The following is a 21,391-nucleotide window of genomic DNA, read 5'->3' as shown; positions in this document are numbered from 1 at the left end:
AGGCAGGTTTGAGGGGTTTTTAGCCTTCTGCATGCCTAGGGAATCCTTGAAATATGAAGAAACCATTTCTGTATTTTTGGATGACTCAGTTTCATTTCAAAACTAATAGGCACTCAACCACCTGAGTTCAAAATTAGAAGGGATGGTGCTGTTTTAAAAAAGCATATCTCTCAAGATTAAGATAAAATGCAAACATTATTAATACACTATGTTGGTCAACCCTGCCTGGACCAAGTCTTTTTTGATCTAAAGCTCATTAAATCATTGCTGAAATTCTGCACAAATGAAGGCAGCTTAAATAATGAGGAGGACTGTGGCCCTTGTTTTTTATTTGCCATCTCCCTCTTTAAAACAGCATTTCTTTCTTGCAATTATATGCTGCCCTCGTTTGAAGGAGCTGAATGCAGCATAAATGCTACCCTCCCCATTTTCTGCTCTTAGCAACCCCATGAGGTGGTTTGGGCTGAAAGCTTGTGAAAGGGCCCTTTGAACATTTCATGGCTGATGTAGGATTTGAACCAGATTCACCCTGGTCAAAATAATCATACTGCTCATTCATTAAATCATACTAAAGTGCATTTTAGAGGGATATCAAAGATCCATTTGCATCACCAAAAATTATGCTCAGAGGGCTGGGACCAAGTAAGCCATACCATTAGCAGACCCAAGGGATATCAATTGATATGACTAACTTATCCATTGGTTTCAATGGGTATACTCTATGTGGACTTAGCTGTGCAACTCGGAATCAGTTTCCTTTTAAGTGGTAGCATTATTATTATTGTTAATTTCCAGTTTGACAAACCACACTATCTTGCAGCATCCATTCCTCCTCCTTGTAATAAGAAAAGATAAATTGGATGTATCTTTTGTGGTCTTACAATTATTCCTCACTTCTGGCTTGCAGTTGTGAACTAATTGCAGCATCCAGCTGTGCCCCATGAGCCTTCAAAAAACAAAACATGTCCACATAACTATGTTTTGTGCTGTTGGTCCTGGAAAATTGCTCTTGTGTTACACTGTAGCAGATGGAACAAGGTGCCAAAGGTGTTATCATCCCCCCAAAAAAACCCTTTTTCAAAGCTCAAACCCACATACAGATGTCTCCTCAGTACAGTACTGACTGCTATTGTCCCACTATAAAAAAACACTGCTGGATCCTAGAGCAGAAACAGAAAGATATGTCCCTCCACACTAGTACTGCAAACATAGTACCCACTTTGTGTTTATTGCTATTGAGCAGAACAGCATAATATCAAGCAGACTCTGAAATTAATTGATGGCCTCTTACATTATTTAAACATTGACATTTTTCACTTGGAGTGAGTATTCAAGTGAAAGCAATTATAACTTGATTATTTATCACACCAATAAGTCATGGTACATTAAATTAGACCTGAGATGATTAAGGATGTCTTGATGATTTAGTATTTGATTAGAGCCACAGGACTACAATTTCAAATTTAATAAATATGCCAGTAGGTATCTTCAGTGCACTAAGCATTCTTGCTGCAACTTGTTTGAGTGCAGTTCCGCTGTATAAGAATGTAGAAGTTCGCAGATATTCAAAGAGTCTGATCCTGTGCTCTGTTGGGTATAGAACAGGGACCATGCGTAGGGAATCCAGTAATGTCGTTAGTGATGTGCCAACATCATGCCTAGATTATGTAGTAAACATTTTTTTAAAAAAGAAAATTACTCCTCTTTGCTGTTGTGCCAGGACCAAAAGTGGGGGGGGGGGGAAGTCTGCACATGGAGTTTGCCTTTTTCACAGGCTTTGCACACTGTCGATATCTTCATCTATATCTTCATCAAAAGTACCAAAGTCTGAACTGACAACTTAGTTCAAAGTATCTTAATGGCAATGTTGCCTTTACTGAAAGTTTCACTGGTCAGTTCTACAGCAGAAAAGAACACTCTCAGCAAAACTTTGAAAAAATCCCCAAGAAAGTCAACAAAGCAACCTATTTTTTGATTGGTGTTAAATAATTAAACCACACTAAAAGGGCCTATCTTCTTAGTAGTTCTGTGTGAAAAAAGAAATCAAGAAAAGTGGTGTTTTGTTCTTTGCTCTTGTTGGTGTCTTACTACCGGAGTTCACATTGCTAACAAGTTCAGCTTCTTGACAAAAAGACAGGCAAAACTTGTGTGTGTGTCTGTTTGTCTTAATGTCATGGACTGGCTGGGTACAGAGGAGTGGTGGGAGACAGCAGCTGGGCAACCCCCAAGGGAAGAAAACTTAGAGCCAGGGGATGGGTGGTGGGACGAGTGGTCAGAGGGAGCAGACTGGGTGGAGAAGGTATCGGAAGCTGAAGAAGTAACAGGGTTTGGTGAGCAGGAAGAGGCTGTGGTAGAGAGCAGTGCAGAATCAGAGGTAGAAGCGGAGAATGAAGAGGATGGGGCACAAGAAGCAGAGATGAGTCAGGCTGTGAAGAAGCCAGGGGGGTCTCCCACTCATGCTACAACCAGTTCCTCTCCCCCCTGGTCTCCCAGGACCCAGTATGAAGAGAGGCACAACAGCAGAATATCAGATTGCTTGGGAAGGACACAGGCGAGGAGGAGACTTAGGGAACTGTGGGAAGGTGGGGACCTTCAGCCCCCACAACTGTCTCATAGGGGCAAGATCTACCAGGACGAGTTGCTGTGCTCACTAGGCATGGCCTCCTGAGTCAACCTTGTTTCCTTGAAGAAAGAATTAATTCACTGACGCCGTGTGATTTATTGCTGACCTGCTCCTGGCACATGCTGCTAATAGTTAAATGTAAAAGTGGCTTGTTTGTTTTTTAATTAAAGAGGGCTCTACACTTCATAAGGCAGATGTGTTTGCTTTGTGCACGCCAGTGCAACACTCATGTTTTTTTACAAGAAATATATAAAGTGTGAAGGATGAAATGCACCCATTTACATGATTATGGCCCACTCAAGTGTTCCATGTATGGCAATCCAAGGAAGTGTTACATATTCTCTGTGTATCAAATATAGATGTTTGAGTGCTTGAAATATGGCAATATGCTTCCAATAGCCTTGAGGGGAGACATACGGATTATTAAATCTATAGTACAAAAAGGCTGTTGAAGGTAGCATTGTCCTATGACATGAGAAATACAAAAAACAAACTGGCCAGGCAAACAAGCACTAAATTGTATTCAGAGCTTTTGACTTGCGGAGAAACACTTGATGATTCGTTTTGCTTCTGTTTGTTTTTTCTGCTTCAGGTATATCAATATATGCATGAAACCATAAACGTTAATGGCTGCCCCGAATTCCGCGCAAGGGCAACAGCAAAGGTAGGGTGCTTGCAGCTTTAAAATAGACACTCCTAAGATGCCCCAGTAATTGACTGTGCGCGTGTATGTTTCAGGTATTCGTGTGTAGACTGTAAGAAAATTTAGACATCAGTGGCAGCCCAGAGTCTAGAACCAGTGCTACTTTCCAGGTAACAACTATAATGGCAAATTCAACCTTTGTGCTGCTGCTTCTGTAGCTTAAGAAAAGAGAATGCTTTCCAGAATAAAGAGGCTTGCAGTGTGGGGAGCGGGGAGCCAGCTTCAGGTCAAATCTACTATTTCATTGCATAGAACAATGTACTGGCCATTCGCGCTTCTTTAGCTAAGTTCTCCTGTAACATTTTTTTTTCCTCATAGTATGGCACAGGCCTGCCTTTAGGACAGTAAAGGTTCTCACTTTCAGAGATGCTGAACACATATTTCCTCAACAGAAAGCAGCAGCAGCAGCTGTGTGTTGTTCATCACTTCTGAAAAACAGGGCCTTATGACGAAATTTCAGGAAGAATCCTTACAAATCTTTGTATGTGCCCAACATCAAGAGAAACAATGGCTGCGTTCAGTTGCAACACTAAACCATTGGTTTTATCATTACAAAAAGCTTTGCTTTCCCCAGGCTTCCTACTTCTCCCATCTGGTGCAACTCCAAAGAGATTGGAAGTTTTTTCTTCCATCTTTGATTTACCAAAGTTTGGCATGCCATCTAAAACGTGAAAGGGGGTTCAGATAAGCAAGTTAAGTTAATAAACTATGGTTTGAAGTTAGCTTGTTTCCACCAACCATAGTTAAGATTAACCGCCGTTTGTGTGGCTTCAGATTACACAATAACCTGAGGTTCATCGAAGCAGAAGTGAAAGCTTCATAACACCTCAGGAATTCTGTGTAGAGGGGAGGGGCATGTGCAAGCCCAGTGGGAGGCTAGAATCATCCTTGCAATGCTAAACTGTGGTTTAGCATTTTATCCAATCCATCCCATTGCTTTTGTAACTAAATCTGAAATGTACTTTTGTGTTCACATTGTGCAGAGAATAAATGTTTGCAATAAAATACACATTTCCCCATGGAATAGATTCTGCCTTATAACACTGATAAAACTTGAATGAATTTTCTCTGCATGAGTGAGGCAGGGGAAAGAAAACTAAGAAAACTGTAGAACTTTTGCAAAGCATATGCACACAAACCTAAGAACACCGTTCTTTGCAAATCAAAGCAATTAATGCTAATGTTCTTTCCACACTTCCAGTGAAAGAATCCTGTTGATTTGAAATGGAGAAAACCCAAAGTTTGATGTAGGGGGAACATTGTTTTAAATGTATTATTAAAACCATTAAAATAATGTGTTTTAGATTATTAGAGAGTAAAAAAACACACCATTCTGAGCCATGCAGTACTTTTTAACTTTAATAAGCTATAGGTAGGTCTAAATAAAATTCCTCCATTATGTTATCAGCTTCTGGAACATTGCACATATCCAAGAGTGGTTTGAGCTTGAGCTTTGTAACTACTTATCCAAGAAAGGTGTGTTCTATATTATTTCTGCTGTGGATGGAAAAGTACAGTTAAAGGTGAAAAACTCTCCAGGTTTGCCATTCTCATTTCTTATTCATTTAGAACAGCAGGATTGTAGAGCAATGTTTCAATATCACAATATTTCCTGGTTTTTTCTGGGCTGTCTGCATTGCATTATCTTGTGCATTTATGTTTGACATTTAATGTGTGCATGGTTACAATTTTTGCATGATAACACATGTTGCATATGTAACTAAGGTCTCATACTCATGTTACCTAGTTCCATCCATTAAACATCCCTAATAGAACAATCTCTCATAGGACCTTTAGGAACCGTGGGCATCATTCCAGCAGAAGTTAAGCACTTTCTAGCATCATTTATTTCAATAGAAGAGTTAGGTATGTGCTTGGGGCTACCATTCTATAGCCACTTGCCTGAGGCTAAGCCTCAATAGGACTTACTTCTGAATATGCAAATATAGGATTCTAGTGTATATCTCTCCTATGGAAATGAATGAAGCCCTTAAAGTGTTTAACTTTAGCTAACTTCTTTTCTGCATTTTAACATGCCAAAGAAACATACAAAACAATTTGAAAAACAGTTGCTGGTGGGAAAATGTCTGTTTCCACAATACAAATTGGTTTATTTTGAGAATTAAGGTATACTTCTAAACGTTGTTGGGGGTTTTTAAGCAATGCAATCCTGGTTTCCTGCTGCTTTAATTTCAGCAACTGTTTTTATTTCAGGAGTCCTAAATTTATTCGACACAGTTATTTAAACTAAACTCCCCTAATTAAAGTATTTTTTCTTCCACTCCTTACCATTGCCAGAGTCCAGTGGCTCTACTTCGCATGTAAAGACTATGGTATACAGATTCCACTTTGCTGCTGAGGGATGTTGCATGCCTGCCCCTGCTAGCATGAAGCTCAGTGTGTGCATAAAGGCCCTGCAGAGCTTTCAGTTGTTAATCAAATCTGTTAAAACATTTTTAAATGTTACTTTGAAAATACATATTTAAGGAAAAAACAGCTCCCTTTTTTGTAGTCTGGCAAAGCTTACTTTTTATTATCATTATTCACAGCAGAAAGAGTTTGCATTATAAAAATTCAATTTAAATAACAATTCAAAGTGTTGGTGCTGACCTTTAAAGCCCTAAACGGCCTTGGTCCAGTATACCTGAAGGAGCATTTCCACCCCATCATTCTGCCCAGACACTGAGGTCCAGCTCTGAGGGCCTTCGGGTGGTTCCCTCACTGCGAGAATCGAAGTTACAGGGAACCAAGTAGAGGGCCTTCTCGGTGGTGGCACCCGCCCTGTGGAACGCCCTCCCATCAGATGTCAAGGAAATAAACAACTATCTGACTTTTAGAAGACATCTGTAGGCAGCCCTGTTTAGGGAGGTTTTTAATGACTGATGTTTTAATATATTTTTAATATTTTGTTGGAAGCCGCCCAGAGTGGCTGGGGAAGCCAAGCCAGATGGGCGGAGTATAAATTATTATTATTATTATTATTCAGGTTTCATAGGGAGGTCACATTCTAGAGAACATAGAAAACTGCTTATAGATTTAGAAACTCTACCGAAATCATGGCATCCCTCTGCCCAGAAAAACTTCTCCAAGTAGTGCACAGAACTGATTTTCATATTTGCTTCATGTGCATGGGTTGCGTTTATGGAAATAGGGTACCCCAAAGTGCAGGAGCTCCATGGGAGCCTCTAAGCACATGTGAAACTCCGAACTTGGGATTCATGCACCCCAGTCATAATACCAACGATGATGGCACATAACTGTGCTTGGAGGCCTTGGGCAATTCTGTACTAAATGCTCCCCATCAATACTTCGTATTCAGAAGAATTGACAATATATTTGCTTAAAATTAAGGAATTGCAAATACTGTTTCATGCAAATTAATATTTTAAACAAAGTCAGCACCAGTGCTTTTCACTGTACTCGCTATATGCTGAGGAGATGTGTTTTCTTCTAGGCAACAGTTGCTGCCTTTGCAGCTAGTGAAGGCCATTCTCACCCTCGAGTGGTAGAACTGCCAAAGACTGATGAAGGCCTTGGCTTTAATGTAATGGGAGGAAAAGAACAAAATTCTCCTATTTATATTTCTCGCATAATTCCTGGAGGAGTAGCTGAGAGGCATGGAGGACTCAAACGGGGAGACCAGTTACTTTCTGTTAATGGAGTGGTATGTGAACATGTTGATTATTATTTTTTTATGAACTGTGCTTTTTGAAGGAGCTTCAGCTCCCATGCTGCAAGTAAGAAGTCGTAGCTGGAAATACTGTGGGCTGTGTCCAGACATCACCTTCCATTGATGGAAATGTTCCTTCCATCCATGGAAGACTTTTGCCATTTCCCTCTCCCTACACTGCTTCAGAGAGTCACCTAACCCTCAGGAACTGTGGAAGAGGCTGTAGTGGGAGGAAGAAACAGGCAACAGCTGTCTCCTATTGGTCTGTCATTGGGAGTGTCCCATGAGTTCCACTGAGGGGATGCTCCCACAGGTTGGAGTGAAATCTGGATACAAACCATTATATGTAGCTCCTGAGTCTTGATGGGATCAGTGTGGAATTGCAAACATTTGTTGTGTTGTTACAAAAAGCTGCTGTTATGATATGCAATATTAGGAATAGTTTGCAAGTCAATGATAATTAAAAACAAAAACAAAGCATAACAACAGGCAGTCATAATGTGACATTTCAGATACAAAAATTGCAAAGTGGAGATTTTGTGTAGCCATATATTGATTTTAGAAGGGTGTGTTGGGGTGCAGTAAATCTGTAAGTGCCAGTTATCTGAGAACTCATCCCTGCAGTAGGTGCATCAATACAAGCCAACTGCATATTTAATATAATTCTTGCACCAACTGCAAAAAGCTAAAAGACTTTAAGGATTTATCAAGCTGCTGGAACTGTGTTTTCTGCCCTGATCCTGGGCTCTGCTTTCTTGCCTTTTCACTCTCCCTTGGACACTTTCCAGCAGGCAAAGGGTAAGAAGTTCAGGTATTGCCTTCCAAACCCAAGTCCTTAATAGAAAGGCACCTCTTGCAATATGTGGTTTTTCACTATTCTTTCCTTTCATAATCAGAGTGTGGAAGGAGAGCATCACGAAAAAGCTGTGGAGCTCCTGAAGGCCGCTAAGGACAGCGTCAAGCTAGTGGTGCGCTACACTCCCAAAGTGTTGGATGAGATGGAGGCTCGCTTTGAGAAGCTAAGGACAGCACGGCGCAGACAACAGCAGCAGTTGCTAATTCAGCAGCAGCAGCAGAATGCACAACAAAACCATATGTCGTAGGTGAGAGAATCCGATGGTCTTGCTTTTAGCCTACCATTAGAAAAGACTTTTGGCATGTTGTGATCCATAGCCTGCTTGTACTTTCACAAGCCCTGCTTTAACAATTTGGGTTTAGGTGCTAATCCATAATTTGCTTTGACATGCCATACCCTGAAATCCTTGCTCAATGTTGATTGATAATAGAGCAGCAGGTGATTATTTCATAACTTATATTTTATGCAGAATTCTCAAATATAGTTGTTAGGCTCAAGTTCAAAATTCAGGAATATGAACTGAATCATATAGAAATACCAGATCAGTCCTAACCCCTGACCTGTGCTGCTGGAGGGAGTTATGAGGCAGTGTCTGGTCGTTGACCTCTGTTGGCGGCTTACTGCACCCTCTAAAAAGCACAGCGGTTGAGCAGCGATCTCCAGCAGTGTTCCCACCAATGACATCAAGTGTTGGACCCTGATGTGGAGTAGAGCAGGCCATAGCTGGATCCATAGCTGCTCCATCACCTGCACAAGGAATAGGATTCCTCTGCAGGACACCTGGTCTCAATACAGTTGTTGTATCTGTTGGCTCCATTGCACAATTGCAGTTGTATAGAAACTCTTTACAATTAAGACCAGTAGCAGGCAGCATGGTGGGCTTGCAACATTCACCTGACCTCTGGGTGGTCACATCACTGCTGCTAACTGAGACATAGATGGAGAGGGGCAAGGTTGCAAATGCAATGGCAGAACCAATCCAGTTCTCCCACTGGTGCATTTGCACTGTGCCATCCTTGTCCATCCTGACACCTTGTCCATCCCCTTTTACCTTCAGTAAGCAGAGACAGCATGACCAACGAGAGGTCATGTGAACAGGGCTGCCCCACCATTCGCTACAGAGCCAAACACAAAGCAAAAAAGAGCAGACTACACTTATCATTTGGCTGCTCGACCAATTGACTGGCCCTTAGTTGCTAGGGCTACTAATGGCTGCACGATATTAACGCTGGGCAACACCAGTGTAGTGACTCCCTGGTGGCTACACATATGGTAGATGAAAAAGAGTAATGAAGGAAATAGACAGAAGGGACAGATGTTGGTTAATTCCTCAGTATTTTTGTTGTTGTTGTTTAATTATAGATTGTCCTCGAAGAAGAAATTCTAAACCAAGAATCCAACAATTTAGCAGCAAAGCTGTATTTTGAATTCCAACATGCAGTAAAAGAGCAGCAGCAATGACAATACAACAGCTGCATTCACCAGCAAACTGTGAAAGGCTGCCATAAGAATTGCTTGGCAGGTCAATAACATAGTGAAATCCTTCCAAAAAAGGTTTTTTGGTGTACTGAAGTCCTAGGATGAAAGGTTTCTTTGACTCCTGTTCCGTGTGGTAAGGCTTTTTAAAAAAGAAAAAGAACACTCTGTAAAATGGAGAGTTTTGGTAGTGAATGAATGAATGAATGAATGTGTCTATGGTCCAACCCTGCTTGCTTTACAGTGATACTTCAGTGGGAATTTATCAGATGGATGCAAGATGGGGCCACTGCTGAGAGTAACAGCTGTCCAGTATTTCTGGCCCTATCTAGCCTAAGCCATGCTTTTAAAAGGATCAGAACTAGTTGATTTTAAAAGGATCAGAACTAGCTGATTCAGAATGTAGATGGAAAAGTGCTCTAGACTGCACACTGAAAGCAATGTGCTGACATTTGGGTGCTGACAATTGAATGCCACCCCTTTTGTGTCCACGGTTCCTAAGCCAGTAAGTGATACATGTGAGGAAGACCACCTTTTAAATGTACAAATCTCCCTATCTGGATTGAGGCCTGTGGCCCCAAGACGTTACAAATTCAGGGAGAGATGGCATCAGTTATAAAATGTTACCACTTACAAAAGCCCTTCTTGCATCTTGCAGAACATCTTCACTTCACAATCTTGTACAGGTGCTTTGATCTGAAATCCAGTTTGTAATCTAGTTCTAAACTTTTTTTCCTTCCTGGGAGTTATTACAATATTTATACTGTGGCTGCAGAGTTGAGTTGATTAATCAATGGATCTGAATCAAAATATTGCTACTTGATGAAAGAGATGCTCCTGATTAATATTTGTTTTGTTTTTGATGGTTAATTATTATTTTTAATGCAAGTGGTTATAAATCCATGGGGGGCAATTTCCTCCTCCACCTTGTAGGAAGTAATGGTGCTTCTGAGATCATGCTTGCTCCACCACATGCTTGCATCGTCTAAAAACAATGGAGGAATTTTTCTTCTTCAAAACTATAGTTTTGAACTCATTTGGAACTATGTAGCCTTAACAGTACAATGCTGTACGTGTCTACTAAGAGTAAGCTCCACTGAGTTCTATGCAGCTTACTCCTAGGTACCTTGGAGTAGCAGCTTACTCCACCACGTACCTTGGAATAAGCCCCATTGAATTCAGTGGGACTTCTTTCTGAGTAGACATGTGTACTTCATAGCCTATACAGAATAAAAAATAATAAAAATAATAAACCATTTGGGCAGATTTTTATCAGTGGATTAATCAACTAAACTTTATTTTAATCAAACAGCAGCCCTAATTTATATTTTATTTGTAAAAGCATTTTTACTCTTGGTGTATTCATAAATTCTGTTCAGCAGGTTTAATTCTGTCTTCTGTAAATAGTAAGACTAGAGGACCCTTGAACTGTATTTTTAAATATAGATATTGCTAGTATTATAGCTATAATTATTCAGAAATCTATAATGTTTACAGTATATTTATAAGATATATATGATATGATATAATAAATAAATCTATATCTATAGATATATATCCCCAACATATATATATTGTCAGAATGTATGTGTTCCAGAGGTAGGATCTGTACTTATTATATATTACAAATGTTTTAAGATAATGTTAATGAGACAAAAAATTCTTTTGGGGGAAAAATAGATAAAACAGGGTATCAGTATTTTCTCTATTTTTCAGATATATTCTTTATTTTGTTTATGTTTTTGGATTTAATACACCCAAATACTTAGTCAAGAAAGCTGGCGTAGCCAAGTGGCTGAGAAACTGAGCTACAAATCTCATGTTTTGCCACAATCTCACTAGGTGGCCTTAGGCAACTCACTCTCCCTTTCAGTCTCAGTCGCCCCCCTACTTTATGGGGGATAACAATGCTGACTTACCTTACAGGGTTGTTGTAAGCATTACAACTAGATAAGTTAGCGCACACGAAGCACAATGGACACTTGAAAGTGCTATACAAACCTTGAGCATTATTATTATCCCATAGTGGGAAGGCAGGTTTCCCCAAAGAGGCACAAAGGATTGCTAAAATAATATTAGGATTTTTTTGACTTGTTCAACATAGGTCTGATCTACACATGCAGTAAAAATGAGGTTGGTTATCCAGGTGAGAACAGCAAGGGGCTTTAACCCTTTGCCTCATCTGCAAGTCCCAATTGGAATTGGAACCCAGTGCCTGCTATTTGCATTGGAAGAGAATATTCCGTTGGCACCAAAGAGCCCCGTCGCCCCATGCCAAGGTTCCCATCCACGCCTGCCACTTTTACAAAGCCATTCACAAAATTGCTCGTTATGTGATTGGTGTCTCTTCTAGGTTGGCCCCTCAGCAGGGTTGGTCCTACTAATGGGCAGAGTGAGGTGGCTGCCTTAGGCAACATATGTCAGGAATGGTGGCAAATTGATGAGGGACAGAGCTATATTGCCATGAGGACTGCCCTGCCCCACCCCCCGCACTGCCCTCTGGTGTGGTGGAGGCTCCTGTCCTGTCACTAGCGTTGAAGTTAATTCATCAGCCAGTTCAATTGGCTTCTGTCTGTGCTGTAGGGAGAGGTGCCACCTGGTCCTTCACCTCACACAACAAAATGTTTGGGGACATTCCTGGCTTTTGAACTGCTTGTGATGCATCATATTTTTGAATGCTCCCCTGCAATTCCCTTCATTTGGGTTCCAGCACAGCACATTATTAACATACTAGATTATTATTTTTACTTGCAGTGAGTCTCCCCCCCCCTTCTTTTTCTTCTTTGGAGTAGCATTCAAAATAAGATCTTCTGAGTTATACAGTCCATTCTACCAGCTCAGGATTTAACCACTCCATTCTACTACATGTGCAGCCCAGTCTATTGCTACTGATGGTTAGGAAAGGAGATTACATCCTCATGCCTTAGCCATGAACTCAGCCCATATTGAACCCTAACCCCCACAGGTCTCATGCAAGGCTCTTTCTCAACCTGGATACAAAATAGTCTTTAACCAGAAACATCAGGGATTTATGGGACTTTACGCATGCGAAGCAAGTACTCAACCACTGATTTCAAATGCTGGCATCGTAACAAACCAATCTCAGACCCAAGAATATAAAAAGACATGCCGACACCTGCTGTCATCAGGATAATTCATAATGTGTGCAATTCATGTGAATTAGTTGCAAGTAATCAAATTAAAACGTCAGTTAAAATTTACATGCAGTTTCAGAACCATTTGAATAATAGTCATGTTGAAAGGTTGCTAAGGATGTCGTTTTCCTTGGGAATAATTTATAGAAGTCGATCCTAGAATTTTTATGGCTATGAAAAACATCCTTAAAGAAGAACAGCCGTAGGAATTAGCCAGAGCTTAGATGGGTTTCGATGAACACACATAAACTTTCCTCTTTGTAAGAAGTCGGGTGGTGCTTTGTGCAAAGATTTTTGAAAATAATTTGAGAAAAGTACTTCTAAGGCCAAATTAAAGTTACGGCCATAGCTCTTTGACACAGAACACATGAGATTTAGGATCATGGCTTTAGAAAATATGAGATAAAACATAATTGTGTGGAATTGTGTTTTTAGTATTGTTTCAGTGACGTCTGGAACCGGACAGTGCAACTACATTAGCCCTGTGCCATCCAACTTTAAACGTGGAATTTTATATTTGGGTTTTAGTTTGTTGTGTTTACCAATTGTGATGTGTGTTAAGAAATATCTAGCTTCTTAAAAATGATATTGCTTAAGGGTTTATGTCAGAATTGAGTGTACAGAAGCTGTTTTCACCTTCCACACATTCTGTATTATGTTAATACAAACCTCAGTTATAGCCAACCCTGTAAAATGTTGTTATATATTTAGCATACGTTGTTGTCAAACTCCACCAGAAAAATAAAGATTTTGATAAAATGGCAGTGCATAAGGATATATTGCATAAGTAGATTGTCACTCATATTTCAATAGTGAATATCAACACAATTTTGATCTTATGGTTTAATAAATTATTTGCACAGAATGTTTGTTTCCTGTTCCAGTTTACTATTAATGTGACATGCAGAGGTGTTTAGACTGTGGCTGCAGAGCCACGTGCTGCATAGGAAAGTTTTTAAACAGTGAATGTCGAAACAGAATCCACTGGTATGCCTCTTTACAAGGAGAGTTGTATGAATCTGCAGTTCATGTTGGTGCAATGTGACACAGTGCTTGGTCTCATGCATTGAGGAGCATATCTCCCACATCTGGATGTTCTAAGAGAAGAGTGCCAGGCTCACTGGGTTACCATAGCAACACCAGTAAGGTCAAGGGCATGACTTGCTGAGTCATTCACCCTTTGCAGGAATGTAGAGATGGTTATACTATTCCTGTTTGCTGCCATGGTCTGACTGAGAGAATTGGGTAGGTTTTACACAGCGGCATTAGTTAGCATGGTGATAGCGTTAGCCGATCACTCTGTACATTTGTATCTCTACTTCAAAGACCAGAATAACTGTATATAGTAGATAGTAGTGTTTAGCTTTGTCTTGTATCTGGAGACAGTAAACACTTTGTTACTTTGAACTATGTGGGAGAGGAGTTTTTTCTGTCAAACAGGGACTCTGGAAGTTCTGCTGGGAGCAGAAATGTCTGGTGTCTGTGCTGGGGTTCCACATTCTCTGCTGATAAATCGCATGGCTGAGGTGTGGTGAACGACCAGCTGACTTCCACAAGTCACCAATAGTTCATCCATTTTTCTAACCACATGCCGGGACTAGGAGGAACAGTGCATCACAGATCTGCAAGAACCCAAGTCATGGTTCCTTTGGCATCATGGACCCCACTGAGAAGAAAGGAAAGAAGCAAGAGGATGAAAATTGCAGAGACTAGAGCTTTAAAAGATGTGCGTCTTGCAGCTTTTTGATACGGAGCTTTTAAGATTATGTATATGTACTTGCTATGCATCCTCATTCTACTTTTGAGCCCAGATCCCTGCTGCTGGAGTGGCATTTTGTCCCCAAATAGTTGTTGTTTTTAGTTAACATTTTCTCCCTTTCTATGTTCAAATTCTCATGATGACAGAAAGGCATGTTTAGTGACCTTCTCTTTTCTTAACTTTTTCAAAAGAAATCTAAAATGACTGAAGGCACAAGCTGCTATGCATATTGCTATGAATCCCTAGCTTGCATAACTATATAACACAACATTTGCATTTCATTACAGTATTTATGTGCTTCCTTTAAGAGAAAGAGAGAGAGAGAATCATGGCAGCTTCCCAAAAAACTCACCAATATTTCAAATATTTCAGCCAGGCTGAAATTGACAGGAAAGGAGCTAGAGCAGAAGGGTTGAAATTGGGGTGTCTAAAAACTACCACAAAATGCAGTGTTGGTTCTGCTATTGGAATGCACAGTATAGATTGGTATGCACATGAAGTATGATTTCAACTTAGTTCTTCACTGTCAATTTTCAAACCTGTTTTGTTTTGATGGTTCCTGATGGGTTTTATTAAGCAGGTAATCTTAACTATATTTTATCCCTCGACAGACCCACTTATGTAGGATGAGGCAAAGAGAATACGTATGTGGTTGCAAGCCTTTTTCAAAGTGCAGGGCTTTTGCAGACCCTCCCACAAGAGAAAGCAATCTCAGCAGAGTTTAAATCCCATCTTAAGCAGTTTAAAAGAAAGCATAGGAATTAGCCGTTAGGCTGATCTCCTTGTTTTGTTACCCCTTTTATCAAAGGAACAGGCTACAGACTGAGAGTTTAAAATATATAGTTTACTCACAGTCAAGCATTCCTCCTGAGCAGCAACAGCAGTAACAACTATTGCAGGTAAAATACTTGCATCTACAGCAAAAACAGCTGCAGGCAAGCAGACAGGTGTCCACTGCCATGGCTAGTTGAAGAGAAAGAGAAAGGGGGGGGGACAGGAAATACTAATTTGCTTCTTTCCTCCCAGGAGAGGAGGGGAAATGACACCACACAGAGCTTTCTCTACCAATTACATTTCTATGATCTGAGTCTGCCTATCAGCAATACAGTTGCTTAACTCCTTCACATGCTAACTAGCAAGAATATACATCATTAGATTTGACTGCATATCTCCCATGGTTCCACACAGGGGCTGGAAATTACAGTTCTCAGATTGCACTGTTTTTTTAAAAATACAGGATTCACAACATGGGCCAAAATCTACAGGTCCCATGGGTGTTTGTGGAAGAAACAGTGATAGCTTAAGTTTAAGAATGTAAGGTTCATAATGTAGACATGCCCAGCCTTTTTATTATTTATAAAGATGCATTCCAACAATTGGGGAGAAAAGCCAACAAACTGGAAAAACTGCAAATGGAGAAGAAATCTATATTAACCATGCACACCAGTGGCCATAGTTCTAAGATATACACTATGACACAATAAATGGGAGAAGTCCTCTCATTTTAGGAGCATAGCCACCTTTGCTGCAATTCAAATACCAAAATTTCAGATATTCCTTTGAAAATCCCATTACACAGACATTTTAACTGAGGATTGCTAAGGTGTAGAAAGTTAGTTAAGTGTGACCCTGATTCTCTTGACATAGTATTAATTTATTCCAAGAAGCACAGTAAAAGGTAAAGGTAAAGGGACCCCTGACCATTAGGTCCAGTCATGGCTGACTCTGGGGTTGCGGCGCTCATCTCGCTTCATTGGCCAAGGGAGCCAGCGTACAGCTTCCAGGTCATGTGGCCAGCATGACTAAGCCACTTCTGGCGAACCAGAGCAGCACACGGAAACGCCGTTTAACTTCCCGCCAGAGCGGTACCTATTTATCTACTTGCACTTTGACATGCTTTCGAACTGCTAGGTTGGCAGGAGCAGGGACCAAGCAACGGGAGCTCACCCCTTTGCGGGGATTCGAACCGCTGACCTTCTGATTGGCAAGTCCTAGGCTCTATGGTTTAACCCGCAGCGCCACCCGCGTCCCTTCAAGAAGCACAGTAGGTCACTTTTAAAAGATGTTGCCTTCCATTTGCATCTTATTTTATTCTGAGCAACATAAAACTGACTAGAATACTATTTTTCTGTTTTTATTTTATAACTATGGCTATACCCCGGGTAACATATGGAGCTCAGAAGGCTCTTGATTGTCCCCTGGGATGCAGGATAATTTCTCCCAGCAAACAATCTGCTAAGCTTTTCCTGTGCACCTCTTTCAAAAAGTACAGAGAGTAGCAGCTTTCTCCAAGTTGTTTAAAGAGCTGCATGAGGAGCCCCTGAAATGTTTGCAACCCATATGGTTGCAACCTGACTGCAGTGCTTCAGTTTTGCACATTTCTGCATTTGTGATGCACATAAATTTACCCATAAATAGCTCAGTAAAAAAATTAAGCCCCAAGTGCAGAGCTGCTTAAATAAAAGCATGGCCTGACATATACAGAGATTATGTTGAGCCTGCCAGGTTTCATTCTGGCTCAGTTGACAACTCAAGAATTAATCCAAGAAGTTTCAGTTTCAAAATGAATCCCTCTTGAGCAACTTCAAATATTCTGAACCTACATAAGCAGCGAGAAGAGCTGTTTGATCTAAAAAACCTTTTCTACCCGTTAACTTCTGTAATAAGCAAGAGCAGGCTGCCTGAATTCATAAGTCACAACATCTATCTCGGCTGCGCCAGAGGTCCCAGAAGCATAATTTAGCATTTAGATATATTCCTGGTTATGTAACACTTGGTGGATGAAACCAGTAAGGATACTTTCTCAGTGAGTACCATCTTCCATCTGTGCAAAGTAAGACAACATATGAAATCATAAAATATCTCAAAACGTCTGCTGATGGGAAATATATAAAGAACCTCCTCAATATTTTTTTGAAAGATGCATAGATAGTCCAGAGAAGGCCTGGGCGTCTTTGACAGATGAGCCCCAATTAAGAAAGCTCTGCTAGCCTCCAGACTTGGTGAATGGACAGTAAAACAGCAAAAGGAATTTGATATAAGCAAGTGCAAAGTGATCCACATTGGGGCAACAAAATCTTGGTTTCACATATGTGCTAATAGAGTCTGAACTGCCAGTGACTGACTGCGAATGAAAACTTGAGGCCATAGTGCACAATGATGGACCAGTGTCCAGCAGCTGTTTTTTTTTTTTTTGTTTTTTTTTTTGTTGTTTTTAAGACAAATTCCACGCTAGGAATCATTAGGAAAGAGTTTGAAAATGTATGGTGTGACCATGCTTGGAATACCATGTACACTTCTAGTTGCCTCACCTCAAAATGAATGTTGTAGAGCTGGAAAAGTTTTAGAACAGGGCAACTGAAATTCTCATAGTGCTGGAACAACTCTCTTATAAGGCAATATTACAATATTTGGGGCTTTTGTGTTCAGAGAAAATGTGAGTAAAAGGGGACATGATAGAAGCGTATAAAATTATGCATGGGGTGAAGAAAGCTTTTCTCCCTCTCTTAATTCTCGAACTTGAGGCCATCCAGTTAAACCTTTTGGATGGAATTTCTTCAAGAGAGTTAAGACAGGCACATTCAAGAGAGACACCACTTTTTCAAGATGGCATGTAATTATCCTTTCTCCATGTCTCATGTTGGAACAGTCTATATTTCCACTTTTTCATGTCTGTGTTGAATTTTTAAAGTCTTTCCATTCTGGTGCATTTCCATGGAATAAAAAGTTTAAAGAGAAAGAAAACAATAATACAAATAAAATAAGCCTTCTGTTGTCCCTGAGGACATTCTGGGGAATTGGATGTGTTGGACCTCCCATTCTGAGGGTAGAGAAAGAGGTCTGACCTCAGACGACCTCTCTATGCCACTGAGCAGAGCTTCAGTGTCAGTAGGGGCTGACATGGAGCATGACAGGGGCAGATCGGGGCATGATAGAACTGGTTGTGGGGAAAACATGCTTCTGAAAGATCTATAGTCTACCTATTCCCCTGACTTGCCTTTGAAATGACGGAAAACATACACCAGCCCCAGACGTTTACCTACCTGCTTAAAGAAATGTTGGATGTTTTGATTTTAAAATGAAATGCTTCTGAAATTCTACAGTTATTCTAGGGTTAAAAAAACAGGGAAGATATCCTGAAAAAGCGAAGGCCAAGAATAAAACCCTTCAGCTTGCCATCTTTGATGTGACCTGAATGTGTTCTAACAAGTAAATTCTTAAAAATTGCCTGTCTAAAGAGATGCGATGGCACAGCACATGTAGGAACCTTATTGCGGGGCTGAATAATAGCTAGAAAGGAAGCTGCAATCGCAACTAAGGACTACTGGCAAACACAAAGGTTACAATTCAGCATGCATTTAAACACTGCATTGAATTGCAAGCATGGCTCCTTTCAGAGTGAGATCAGATGTTAACTGGAAATTACATACCTAAATTATGCATGGCGTGAAGAAAGCTGGCAGAGGAATTTTTCCCCTCCCTTATAACACCAGGACTTAGGGGCATCTGATGCACAGTCAAAGGATGGACCTCGCTCCCGCAAAAGGCAGTGATGGCTTCCAACCAGGATGGCTTTAAAAGAGGATTAGACCAATCTGTGGCTGAGAGGGCTATTGATGGCTACTAGCCATGATGGTGATGGTTTTCCTCCACGAGGAAGAGGCAGTCCTGCTTCTGAATCCCAGTTGCTGGAGGGGAGAGGGCTCTTGGGCTTGACTCCTGCTTGTGGGTTCCCCACAAACATCTGCTTGGCCACTGTTGAGAACAGAATGACAGACTAGTTGCATCAGGATGGCCTGATGAAGCAGGTTTTCCTTATGTCATTATGTTCTGATTATTGCCAGTAAATTCTCCAAAGTCCTGCTGGGAAGGGCAAGCTGTATCTTGGAAGAGCAATTTGCAACACACGTTGCGAGAATTAGGATTAAAATGTTGATAGAAATCAGCCACAATTTTGCTCGGGTCTTTGCTGCCCAGTAAAAGCAAAATAGTTACTGTTTGGGAAAAATTAGAATGGTACTTCAATACAGTGGTACCTCGGGTTACAGACGCTTCAGGTTACAGACTCCGCTAACCCATAAATGGTACCTCGGGTTAAGAACTTTGCTTCAGGATAAGAACAGAAATCATGTGGCGGCGGCGGGAGGCCCCATTAGCTAAAGTGGTGCTTCAGGTTAAGAACAGTTTCAGGTTAAGAACAGACCTCCGGAACGAATTAAGTTCTTAACCCGAGGTACCACTGTAGATCACTTAGTACAAGGCTCCTCCGACTACCTACAAGGACTTTTCATTTCACAGGAGCAGGGAGCTCCGCACACACATCCTTTATCCTCCTGCTGAATGAAATGGGAAACTGCAGTCACAAGAGAGTTATATGAACATCAGAGCACAAACATGGTGCTGGAATGGAGCAGCTCTGAACGCTGCTGTCCTCGTCTCTCTCCTGAGTTCAATGGGGGCCTGCACTGTTACAAATACTTTCAGGATTGCAGACTAGGCCAATATTTGATGCACTGGGTTGTATCCAACCAAGTCAGGATTCACCAGAATTCTTGGACCAGTGGGCACGTTTTGAATTTTGAGAGAGTGCTGTGAGTGTCGGTCACAAAATGGCTGCCATGGGAATGTGGCCTAACACAAAATGGCCACCATGGGGGACCATGCCATAATACAACATGGCTGTCACGGTGGAACATGACATAACATAAAGTTACGTAAAGGTAAAGGGACCCCTGACCGTTAGGTCCAGTCGCGGACAACTCTGTTGTTGCAGCGCTCATCTCGCTTTACTGGCCGAAGGAGCCGGCGTTTGTCCACAGACAGCTTCCGGGTCATGTGGCCAGCATGATAAATGGGAGTTCACCCCGTCTTGGAGATTCAAACCACCAACCTTCCAACACAAAGTTAACAAAGTTAGAGGGAGTATATAATTTCTGCTTCTTTCTTCTCTGCCCCAGCCCCTCGCCTCAGTCCGGACAACCACATGCTTACACGGTGCAACCATTTTTTCATCTCCAAAGCACGTGGGTGCTGCCCAAATTGTTGCTATGCTACCTGCCAGTTACTATTCCATAATAGGGTTGTGCCAAACAGCTGGCTCTGTTTTGGCAAAGAATTGCAAGGATAATTTACAGCTCTGCCATCAGCATAAACCATTTCTAAGCAACCAATCCATGGACGTTAAAAGTAAGAGAATCAATAACAGCAAAATAGGATCTATTGAAATAACAGAAACTCCTAACACATTAAAAGCTATGCTTTGGGGGTGGGGGACTTGGGTCATCTCCTGCAAGAGGTACTCTGACAACCAAAAACTACCTTGGAATTTGTCTACATTTGTTTATAGACTTTTTTGTGGGGGGTTTTAAGGCAGAGCAAGTTTGTAAGGATCAAAACCTGGTTTTCTGAACTCGTTACTAGATTAACATTTGATCTATTTTATTCTGTCCATGGCCTACATTTCAGAATTAAGGCTTCTTTCTTTCTTACAGCTCCATCTATGAATAGGCTAATATGAACTATTTAGACTTTACCTCATAGGTTGACTGAGGTCAGTGGGACAGCCATTCTTATCTCCAGACACTTTCTCTGTTTCCTCCAGTGTTTGTGGTAGAAATTTTATATTTTAATGTTCAAACAATGAAGAATAAAATGTCTTAAGTAAAAGGGTACATGGAATACAGTTATATACAGTGGTACCTCTGGTTACATACTTAATTCATTCCGGAGCTCCGTTCTTAACCTGAAACTGTTCTTAACCTGAAGCACCACTTTAGCTAATGGGGCCTCCTGCTGCGCCGCCAGAGCACGATTTCTGTTCTCATCCTGAAGCAAAGTTCATAACCCGAGGTACTATTTCTGGGTTAGAGGAGTCTGTAACCTGAGGCGTATGTAACCTGAAGCATATGTAACCCGAGGTACCACTGTATAAGGTAAAGGTAAAGGGACCCCTGACCATTAGGTCCAGTCGTGGCCAACTCTGGAGTTGCGGCGCTCATCTCACTTTCCTGGCCGAGGGAGCCGGTGTACATCTTCCAGGTCATGTGGCCAGCATGATTAAGCCACTTCTGGTGAACCAGAGCAGAGCGTGGAAATGCTGTTTACCTTCCCGCCGGAGCGGTACCTATTTATCTACTTGCACTTTGACGT

General features: G+C 41.1%; 1 protein-coding gene across 3 annotated transcripts in view; it reads left to right on the top strand.

The window, feature by feature from the left end:
* The window catches only part of LIN7A (lin-7 homolog A, crumbs cell polarity complex component), a 36,340-nt gene extending 22,450 nt beyond the window's left edge, over positions 1-13,890 (top strand). For all 3 annotated transcript variants that reach the window (XM_083401183.1, XM_083401182.1, XM_083401184.1), the window contains 4 exons: positions 3,216-3,287; positions 6,781-6,990; positions 7,893-8,099; positions 9,215-13,890. In XM_083401183.1, the coding sequence (XP_083257309.1) occupies positions 3,216-3,287; positions 6,781-6,990; positions 7,893-8,099 (489 nt within the window). In that variant the 3' untranslated portion in view covers positions 9,215-13,890. The remainder of the gene's footprint in view (positions 1-3,215; positions 3,288-6,780; positions 6,991-7,892; positions 8,100-9,214) is intronic.
* Positions 13,891-21,391: the final 7,501 nt, after the last annotated feature.

This window comes from Podarcis tiliguerta (genome assembly GCF_965153285.1).
Source record: "Podarcis tiliguerta genome assembly, chromosome: 10".
Taxonomy (NCBI): Eukaryota; Metazoa; Chordata; class Lepidosauria; order Squamata; family Lacertidae; genus Podarcis; species Podarcis tiliguerta.
Note: the sequence above shows the minus strand (reverse complement) of the source record. Positions and strands in the feature narration are given on the sequence as shown.